The sequence below is a fragment of the Leptonotus elevatus genome, chromosome 4 (genome assembly GCF_054856555.1).
Source record: "Leptonotus elevatus isolate MCC_2025b chromosome 4, RoL_Lele_1.0, whole genome shotgun sequence".
Lineage (NCBI taxonomy): Eukaryota > Metazoa > Chordata > Actinopteri > Syngnathiformes > Syngnathidae > Leptonotus > Leptonotus elevatus.
The window spans coordinates 3,966,047-3,977,160 of NC_141242.1; the positions used below are offsets into that span (position 1 = coordinate 3,966,047).

Here is an 11,114-nt window from a genome sequence, read left to right on the forward strand (position 1 = left end):
ATAAAAATACAAATATGAAAACAGACAGACAAAAGTGCAATCTAGCTCTTCATTATAAGTGGTTCATTTCGTTATATTTACCAAGCTGATTTTTCCTCTGTGGTTTAGTGGTGTAGAGTGTTAACCCCTCAGACTGGGAGGTTGTGGGTTCAATCCCTGGCTGGGTCATACCAAAGACAATAAAAATGGGACCTTTTACCTCCATCCTTGACACTCAAGCTAAGTTGGCCAAACATAAATTAATAGTTTTGTATTTTAAGAAGATAATTTAATTTAAAAATGTAATCGCCTGTCACCCCTAATTTTTCATCTTTTTTTTTTTTGTGAGTTTCTTTTTTTATTTAACACTTGGAGATCACATGGGGAAATGGAAAAATGAGTATCTCCTGTTAGTTGTCAATGTTTTGATTCCATTTCACCTATCGCATGTTGGTATGTCCCTCTCTCACTTGTTAATAACGGAGCACAGCAGTGGGAGGCACAGTGCTCGCCGCCCCATGCAGGGAGAAATCTCCAGTATTAGTCAGAGCTGGCATCAGATGCATCTCTGGCATGGAAGCGCCCAAAAATATTTCAGCGTGCCTGCATTTTTCCCTTCAAACTTTTAGGCATCGGAGGACTTGAAGGTAGGCTTGTCACTTGAACGGGCGTGTTTTGTTTTCACCATTCTCATTGCTTTTTGATTTTGCTTGTTGTCACCTTTTGGCTTCACCCTTTTTGAGCCTCCCACTCTTGTTATCGCCTTTCTGTTTGCAGCAACAAGTTAAACAAATCGCGCTTTAACTATCGAGTATTTTATAAGGTACTTCAGAATGGGTGAATAAATATCGCTCATTTGTGCGCAACCAAAATGTATTTTCTTTTTAAAGGCAGAAATGTTATTAGTACAGCTCCAGCCTCACCCCACGACAATATCTTCTCATTTTGTCTTTGTTGTTTCATTTCATTTCATTGAAGCACGATCCATCTGGTGGAGCGGTAAAGCAGTCAGTCCTTCATTAGTTGTAATAGCTTCAGTAATCAAGCTCTTTTCCCAAGGTCGCTTTTAAAGACCAAGAGATTACTGGGACACGTGTTTGTTAATATTTAATGAACATTTTATTATTTGGTCGAATCGGTATCCGTTTCTACCAGCTTTTAATGTATGCGTAGTTTAAAAAAAACTGAACAGCCCAGTATGTAATAAGTCAAGCAGAGTGGAAGACGCGCTTGGATTACTGCAGACCCATTAAATATATTCGTTCCAGAGAGGATTAACAAGACCCATTTACTTCGTCCTGACTGCTCTGTCTTAAGGCCTTCCACTGCTTTGCTAAGATGATGGCCTGCACGTGAGGAGTTGCCTCATGCCCCTTTGAAATGACCTCACAGTCTGCACTTTAGAAGAGTAAATGGCAGGCAGAGAGAGATGATGATGATGTGAAAATGACCGCGGCAGCCGCTCATGATGCTCTTAGTGGGCGGGACTTTTTACAGCTTTTTCGATATGATCTGTCAAAAGCTTTTTAGATGAATTCCGTTTGGGGTTTTTTTTCACTTGTTTTGTGCCATCTGCCTGCCCTGGCACTCAAATCGGCCCCTCCACTTCACTTGCACCCCCCCGCCCCCTCCCACAAAAATAAGGTCACTTCTTGAAGTCACTCCATGCCGCCCGCCTCTTAAGCCTCAGTGCAGACCAAGAGTGCAGCTTGAGTCGAGCAGGGGGTAAGACTTGTGTCCAGCTCCCTCACGTGCCGCCGCACGCTACCTCCTGGCGCGCTAAATGCCGTGTAGGGTTCACTTAATATCACCACTGGCGTAGGCTAAAACTAATTATTTGTCCTTTGTCACATTAGCTGTGGTGGATTCGGTTCAGTTTTGTTATTGTGTCACATTGACTGAAAAGGATGGGATGTGGATTTTTTTTCTTCATCCAAATAACAATTTTTAAAATGTGTCACAAGTTACTTGATGTTAAAGATTAGATAGCTCTTAATATGAAAAGAAAAATGCACTGAGCTGTCACCAACGTCTTACAAATGCAATTATGCCATCTAATGGAGGAAAAATGACCTCAATACAAATCAATATCACACTTGATTTTTTTTTACAGTACTGTATCTTTTTTATTTTAACTCATTCTTATGAATAATTATTAAATTACTGTTTCAATTACTAAAATATTTATTTTTAAGATTTAAAGATTTTTTTTTTTTAAATTCTCCCAAAAAAATTTGATTGTACGTTTAGAACAGATATAAAATTTGTGATTAAAGAAACAATTGAAGTCATGCAATTAATTTACGGTTTTAAAAAAATGATCGCCTTACACCCCTATTAAAAAATATAACTCACTTGCAGGGTTATTTTACTTAATGAAAACTAATGAAATAACTAATTAAAATTGAAAAAAATATTATATTTGTTACATATAGCAAAAATGTTTTTGCCGCATTTGAAGTTGTCACTTAATTCAGCCCAAAATCCGACATTAGGTAAAAAAATTAACTTTTTTTGTTTCTGAAATGAAAAATATAAAAATATATTTAATGAAAAAAATATATTTAAAAAAAAGGGGGGTTATGATGCATTTACCTTTAGAAGCAGTATTATTCACTGCACATATCCAGACTCTGTGTACTGTTTTGATTTGTGGATGTTTATATATATAATTTATTTTTATTTTTTTCATTTAGATCACACAATACTTAGTGGGTTTTTTTTATATTACACACAAGAAATACACAAAATAAAAAAATTAAGCTAAAACTAATGGGGGGAAAAATACACTAAAGCGAAGTATTTTCTTTAAAAAAAAAACTGCTAATAAAAACGTATTAATCCTGCTCTAAAATCTGCTTAAATTTACTGAGTTTAAAAAAGCGCAACTCAAAATAAAAATATAATGAAAAATATATAACTTATAAAATAATATAAAATTCATGCAATATCATATGAATGTAATATAAATAATTATAATATAAATAAATCTTTTTAATATATTTTTAATATTTGTAATAATATTTTTTAATTATAATTGTATAATATAAATAATATTAAAAATAATAAATAATGAAAATTCTGAAACGATTATAAGCCTGTCTGTCTATGAATCTTCTCCTGCAGGTCAATCGAGAGCCAACATGATCCCGCTGAAACAGCCGCGCAACATGAAGGCATCCAACGACACGCTGGCGTCCATCGATCTTGAAAGCCTTCCCGAGCAACCTCTACCCAAGTCAACTCCGCCGCCCTTGCCGAAAAAGGCGGTCCCTCGCTCTATCACAGAGCCCAGCCTGGCCGCCAAAGAATCCCTCCCGGGTGCCTTTCGATCGAGGGCGGAGGCCAAACCTGGCGGCACAAACCTGAGCGTTGCCAACCCCCTCTATGACTTGGACACCACCTGGGAGACGGCCAGTCAGAGCTCCTCCATCAGCACCCACGACCAGGAGAGCGGCGACTCCTTGGAGCGGCCGTCAGCCACCGTCGGCAAAGCCCGCCCAGCTCACAGCATGTCTTCGTTGATGTCACAAGCCAGCACTGCAGCCGGCGCCGCCAGAGAGAGGAAAGTCTACCCGAGCACCGAATCGCTCGCTGGGAAGAATTGCAAATCGGGGCAAGGCGCCGCCCCTTCCAAGCATCCCAGGTCCGCACTTTACCGGGGGCTGGACAGCTGGGATGAGGTGGTGGGCCGGATCAGGGGCCTCCACACGGACACCCTGCGGAAGCTGACGTCCAAGTGCGAGGATCGTTTCATGGCTGGTCAAAAAGATCACTTGAGATTCGAAACTGATAGTTGGTCCGACTTCAGGCTGACCACCGGCAAACCTTGCTGCGAGGCCGGAGATGCCGTCTACTACACCGCTTCGTATGCCAAAGACCCGCTCGTCAACTACGCCATTAAGGTCATTCATACTGATATGCTTCTATTTTTTAAAGGGTTTGAGAAATGTGTCTTGTGCGACTGAATAAGTCGACCCCAAAGTTCGGCCATTTAACACAGTGATCTCAAATAGGTGAGCGGGGAGGGGCGTGTGTGACCCCAGGGAACGTTTTTATTGATTTATTTTGCCGTACTAGAATAATGTGTAATTGCACATCCATCACAGTAGGTGGCAGGGGTGCTCCCTAATGCGCAAGGAGTATTACATACCGACATATCATGCTTATTACTAGGGATAGACCGATTATCGACGCGGATATTCAGCATTTTGACGAATACCAGCATCGCCCATTTTGAATAATCATACGGCTGATAATAGATCCATTTAAGAAAGTGTTCAGAGAAAAAATCTATAAATCAGGGAACTAATTATTTAAATTTTCATAGATGCTTCTGACCTTGGGAACACTCTGCACCTTCTGTTTTTGTTTGAAATTAAAACTAAGATAAGTACAATTTTAACAACCTACACAAGATAATTGTAAATTTTAAAAACTTTATTTACTGTAGCAAACAATAGGTAGCCATTTACATTTAACTTTTGAAGACATGCCACTGCCCCTGAAAGATCCCTGAACTTTTTGTTAGATTTAAAAATTAAAATAACTCCAATATTTTACGAACCCTAAACATCGTTAAACTAACATATGCCTTAAAAAAATTAATAAATAAGAGCTGGAGTTTGTATTTTAAAAAATGTTTATGCCAATATTTTCCCTTTTTAGTGAAAATGAATATCTGCTCCAAATATCGGTAATCAGCCCTGAAGAAACCATATTGATCTATCTCTGCTTATTAGTTCAACTTCACACATTCGTATCTTAAATCGTCTTTACTCACTGAAATGACTGGAAATTCTTCTAAACCATTCTAGCCTTGCTATTTTTTTAATTAGCACTAAAGCATCCTGTAATTAAATAAATAGCTTTTTTTTTTTTTTTATTAACAATTAATTAACTGTACTTTGTTTTTTATCCGAAGCTTAATCTTTTACTCTGAAAAGTGACTGGATTCTTCCTGTTACAACTGCCTATGGCGGACTCTTGACGCACGTCAAGATGCTAATTTTCTAGGTCGCGTGCTAGCGTTGATACTCAAGCCACAACTAGCATCATGAGTACAGAACAGACGTATTTGGAAAGTCTATGAGCTTACGGCACAGGTCAAATTATAGTGATTCAAATAAGTGAAGTTTGTTCAGTTAATGTGCGATCGCCAACCGAGAAGAGTGTCGTTGATATAGAAAATATACGGATGGAGAACTCCAGTTTGTACAAGAGAAGCTGTAGTATCATGGCAGTTTTTTTTTTTTTTTACGTATTATTCAAGAGTGGCGTTCTCGTTATTGTGTCTGGTCTGCAAGATACAAAACGGATAGCGAGGGTCTCATTATTCATACCGGATATGAAAGTCTCTCCGCTCCACAGCCCTTCAAAGCTTTGCTTTCGTCCTCTGGAGGCTCTCGGTTTTTTTTTTTTCAATCTTTCAATCAGGCCCATACAAGCACAAGCCTCTCCTCATTAGGCTTTCCCCAACTGGCTATTTCCATCCCCCTTATTTGAGCTCACTGGCTCGCGATATTTTTGTAATCAGGCTGGATTGACACAAAAATAAGAGCACAACATTTTTCTGTGTTTAACCCATGAAATATTTGCTACACAATAAAGCGCTGTCTTTTTACCTGGCGCAAATGTTAACTCATTCACTCCCAGCCATTTTCACTGAAGTAACCCCCTTCGCTCCAGGCTGTTTTACTGGATTTTAACAGATTTTGCAAGGCCCATAGAATATTGTGTTCTATTGCTATAAAAACATGGAACCTACCAAAAAAAAAGATTAGAGTTTCTTCTTTCATCGGGAAAAAAAAGATATTTGTATCTGTTTCTGTTTTGCAGCAATATGTGTTAGAATATAGCAAAGTTTCATTATTCACAAACCTGTTGAAAACACTGGGGAAAAGAGCTTGTTGCAACATGGCCCCGACTGATCTCTTATACTCTGCTGCCACCTGCTTTCCATTTTTTGCAATGGCTACCATTGCTTTAAGCGACCTCTTCAGATCAGAAGATGCATCAAAGCCTTTTTTATGCTCGAGCATTAAAAACCTCTTTAAAAAAAAAAACCCCAAAAAAAACGTACTTATACATTTTTGGGTTTGAACGAGTTAACAATCTCAATTTTGTTTTTTGTAGATCTGCCGAAGCAAAGTGAAGGACACCCAGCAGCAGTTCTTCCACAGCCTGGCGGTGAGGCAGAGCCTGGCCTTGCACTTCAACATCCAGCAGGACTGTGGACACTTCTTGGCTGACGTCCCCAGCAGCATGCTACCCTGGGAAGAAGAAGAAGAAGAAGAGCAGGAGGAAGGAGATAAGAAAGACGATGGAGGTAGCTTGAAAGAAGCTCAATCAGACGCAAAGTCCAAACATCCAAAAAACGGCGATTTTGACGAGACCTCGGCACACGTGGACACCGGCCGCCCGAGGAGCCGCGTGGTGGTCATCACGCGCGAGGTGCCTTTCCAGACGGTGGCCGACTTCGTCCGCCAAGGCGTGTCCCGACACGTCCAAAACCCGGAACTGTATGAGCGCCAGGTGTGCCTCCTCCTGCTCCAGCTGTGTTCAGGCCTGGAGCACATGAAGCCTTACCACGTGACGCACTGCGACCTGCGTCTGGAGAACCTGCTGCTGGTTCACTGCCAGCCCAGCAACGCCGCCACCGTCGAGCCCAACAACAACAGCGGCTGCAAAGCGGCCGCCGCCGCCGCCGCCAACTCCACCTGCCCCGCCCGCCTCATCATCAGCAACTTCTCCCAAGCCAAGCAGAAGAGCGCTCTCATGACCTCCGACCCCGGGACCCTGCGGGACCGCTCCCGACTGGCGCCGGAAATCATCACGGCCACTCAATTCCGCAAGTGCGACGAGTTCCAGACTGGGATTCTCATCTACGAGATGCTGCACCGGCCGAACCCCTTTGAGGAGACGCCGGAGCTGAAGGAGCAAGAGTACACCTGGGCGGACCTGCCGCCCCTGCCGGTCCGATCGCTCTACTCGCAGGGCCTGCAGCAGCTGGCCCGCTTACTGCTCACCGTCAACCCGTCGGAGAGAATCCGCATGTCGGAGGCTCGGGCCTGCCTGCAGTGCTTGCTGTGGGGACCCCGCGAGGACTTGTTCCAGGCCCTGGGCTGCAGCAGCGCCTCGGGTTCCGTGTCGTCGGCCACCTCCGGCCAGCGCCAGGCCACCCTCCAGAACTGGCTGGACCTGAAGCGCACGCTGATGATGATCAAGTTCGCCGAGCGCTCCATGGACTCGGCTTGCGGCGTCAGCTTGGAGGACTGGCTCTGCTGCCAGTATTTGGCCTTCGCCACCACGGAGAGCCTGAGCCGGGTGGTGCACGTCCTGCAGCAGCCGCAGCCCCCATCCCAGAACCAGACCCAGGCCGTCCCCCCCGGGCACAACCACATTCACTTAGCGCACACCTTCCACCAAACTCAGTCGCAGCCACTCTGAGCTCCGCTGCTTGGGTGGTTGCCATGGCAACAACTTGCCCCAATGTGTTAACCCCACGCCGATGCATCGTTAGCACCCAACTTATTTATGGGTAAAATTGAAAGAAAGACTTCAGAGATGGCAAATCCAGGTCCAGAAAGTAAGAACCCTGCCACAGTTTGGCTTTAGCACCTGATGCTAGCTAACTAGCTAACTAGCTCCCTAGCAGGTAAACGAGCACCATGGGAGCTAGCTAGGGAGCTCGCTAGCTAGCACCTGGGGCTAAAGCCAAACTGTGGCAGGGTTTTTATTTTCTGGACCTGGATTTGCCACTCCTGGTCACAATGATATTAAAACTAATGAAAGAAGATTTGTACCATTGGCCATAAAGTGGCAGAGTTTTGATCAAATTAGGTCTAAAAGTATAGATTAGCTCAGTTTGGACTAAACTGTTACATCTCGATTGTTGGCGGCTTTCTCCAGGGAATATCATTAATTTTAATGTTAAATCTTCAACAGATAGTTAATGTTAAAATTTATTTTTTTTCGAAATTGCCGGATTCGTTTAAAACACCGGTGTCAAACTTGCTGCATGGTTTTGGTGTTTCCCTCCTCCAACACACCTGATTCAAATGATCAGGATCGTTGGAGGAGGGACCTGGTGGCCTTCAAGGACCGGAATTGCTTGGCTCTTCTTCTTTTTTTTATGTTAGCCTCCTCCCACACGCCCGATTCAACTAATCAGGTGTGTTATCAGCCTCCTGCAGAGCTTGCTGATCACTGATCATTTAAATCAGGTGTGTCGGAGGAGGGGGACATCTAAAACAAGGGTGGGCGATTCTGGTCCTCAAGGGCCCTGTGGTCCCTCCTCCTACCCACCTGATTCAAATTATTAGCTCATCAGCAAGCTCTGCAAAAGCCTGATAACGATCCTGGTCATTTGAATCAGGTGTGTTGGCGGAGGGACCTGATAGCTCTCAAGTACCGGAATTGCTTACCCTTTTTTCAATGTTACCTTCCTCGCACACACCTGATTCAACTAATCTGGATTGTTTATCAGCCTCCTGCAGAGCTTGTTGATTGTTTGAATCAGGTGTGTTGGAAGAGGGAAACATCCAAAAGAGGTGTGGGCAACTCTGGTCCTCAAGAGCTTGCCTGTCCCTCCTCCAACACGCTCGATTCAAATGATTAGCTCATCAGCAAGCTCTACAAAAAAATTATAATGAATCTCGATCATTTGAGTCAGGTGTGGTGGAAGAGGGGAGCATCTAAAACAGGGTTTGGCAACTCCGTTCCTCAAGGGCTCTCCAGTCCCTCCTCCAATACACCTGATTCAAAGGATTAGCTCATCAGTAAGCTTTGCAGATGCGTGATAATGACCCTGATCATTTAAATCGGGCTGTTTCAGTCTTCAAGGGTCCTCTGGTTCCTCCTTCAACACACCTGAGTCAAATGATTAGCTCATCAGCAAGCTTTGCAGAAGCCTGATAATAATCCTGATCATGTTGGAGGACGGAAACATCGAAAACATGCAGGACTCTACCCCTCAAGACCGAAGTTGGACACCTGTGGTCTAAAACATCTGATGACATAATAAGAGAGACAAATGACGATCCTATTTGACATGAAGACAATTTGTAGCTGGTGAAGCCAAAGACCTGCCACAAATTGTCCATTTAAACATCGTAACAGAAGACATTACGAGACTTACGTTTACGATCTCGTCTAAAACGAGCCAGTGATTTATTAGCGACTTGTGAAGCTTTTTTTTTTTTTTTTTTCAACGCCAATAAATCCTCACAGTTGCTGTCAAATATGTTGACACGTGTGCAGGTGATTTACAGTCTTCAAAGTAGTCAACGTACAAAAACGGCCTCGTTAATGTTTTGGCTTCTTGTCACAGAATGTGCAATGTATTTTTATTTTATTTTTTCTGACTTTTGACTCCATCTGTTTCTCACGATAGTTTTGTGGCACATAAAATGAGAATTCCCACTGTGGACGAACAAAAAGGGAATTTTCCTGGACTGGACTGCAAACTTTTTTCTTTTTCTTTTTTTTTACCCCCACCAGGTTGTTTTGGGAAAAATTGGCGGCATTGGCGCTGCTCCGTCCGTTGAGCTTCCACGATGTTGGAGCTTGACAGGCAGCATGTAGAATGTAAAAACGTTCCCGTTCGGACGTTCGAACCGATGAGCCACTCGGTCTCCCCCCGCGGAGACGCGCTTTCCATTCCTTTGCCGTCCTTCTGGAACACGGGACGCCTCGTCCTGCTCTCACCCGTTTTGCATTTTTAGGGGTGGGGAGCCTCCGGCCCGCGGACCACATAACCTTTCATCTGGCCTGCCGTGCATTTGTAATAGAAAGGAAAACTGGGAGAGGAACTGGCATCCCAAAAAAAAAAAATAATCATCACGATTCGATTTTTTTATCATCTTCAGAGGACTTTGCTGTGAAGGCACATGGGTTCATTTGTGGTCAGCATGCCTTTTATTCAACTCCACTCTTATGTTTTTTGCACATCCAAACAGACATGGACAATTCACGTTGCATTGTCTTTTATATTATTTTTGCTTGCTTTTCTTTTTGGGAAAAACAATTGCCATGAGGGAAAAATGTTACTTTTGCCGAACGGGGGCGAGAAATGAGACAAAGCAAGGTGTGTAAAGGATTTGTATACTAACGTGTGTGGAGAGCACTGGTGGCTGTCCTTGTATTTAGAGATTTAAGCGTAAAATGTATACATAATCTATTTTAATCCACAACGCGCTATTTTGTCGAGCACCTAAATAACATTTGAACTTGACTTGGTTCAGCCTTGACTGGGGAAAGACGAGGCGAGTAGATCACTGTTGGAATTACACAAGGGGGGGTTACTAAATCAACACACCTCTACGAAAATAATTCTTCTGAGCAGATTTTTAAAAGGGCCGATTTGTTTTGTGTTTGTTTTTTTTAGATCATTTTACTGTCATGTGTACGGCGGTGTATTAGGGCGACGTATTATTATTTTTTTCAGGGTGGGGTAATATTCTGAGGAAAAAACTCAAATTTGCAAGGGGAAAAAATCGCATCAGAAAGCAAAATATTTTCGCCGAGGTGTGTTCACGTTGCAGAGCATGTCTGTTTACTGTCATGTACCGGTAGTTGACCTGCTTGTGGGTTCCGAACCACTCATACACACAAGGTAGGTGAGCGTCCTGAAATGCGTCGGTGCGGCCAGTGCAACCCTATTTTTGATCCCCCCCCCCCTGATTTTAAACAAACATCTGCAATGTTTACTTGTATATGTATACAATCCAATACCATGAATGATCACCACTAAACAGCAACGTATCCATTGTGCTTTCTTGCAACAACACATGTACAAAATGCCTCCTGGATGTTTATTGTTAACCAACAGTGACCGGACAAAAATAATAAAATCTATGTTTTTTATATGGATGTAGGCATTGTTGTTGTTGTCATTTTACTTGTACTTGCTTATTTGTTAACGGGATCACCCGGGGGCAAGAATCTGTTCAATTTTCTTAAATAGCTGGATGATGGCATGGGATCCAATTTTCTTTATTTTTAATTAAATGTTTATGGATATTTCAATATTGAGGAGCAACAAGTACACCACTTTCACCACTAGATGGTGCTGAAGGATATTAATAAATTTTCGTTTTCCGTCAACAAATGCCCAAATGAAAAATATATAATAT

At 42.7% G+C, this 11,114-nt stretch overlaps 1 protein-coding gene across 2 annotated transcripts in view; it reads left to right on the forward strand.

The window, feature by feature from the left end:
- peak1 (pseudopodium-enriched atypical kinase 1) overlaps positions 1–10,851 on the forward strand; it is a 59,068-nt gene extending 48,217 nt beyond the window's left edge. Inside the window, exons 6-8 of one of the 2 annotated variants that reach the window (XR_015094632.1) lie at positions 3,106–3,884; positions 6,115–8,008; positions 8,357–10,851. Coding sequence is in view for 1 of the 2 variants with exons in the window: in XM_086074164.1 (XP_085930290.1) it covers positions 3,106–3,884; positions 6,115–7,428 (2,093 nt within the window). In the remaining variant the exon portion in view is untranslated. Of the gene's footprint in view, positions 1–3,105; positions 3,885–6,114 lie in introns of both variants that reach the window. The other variant, XM_086074164.1, reaches the window with a different exon arrangement.
- The last annotated feature ends 263 nt before the right edge of the window (positions 10,852–11,114 follow it).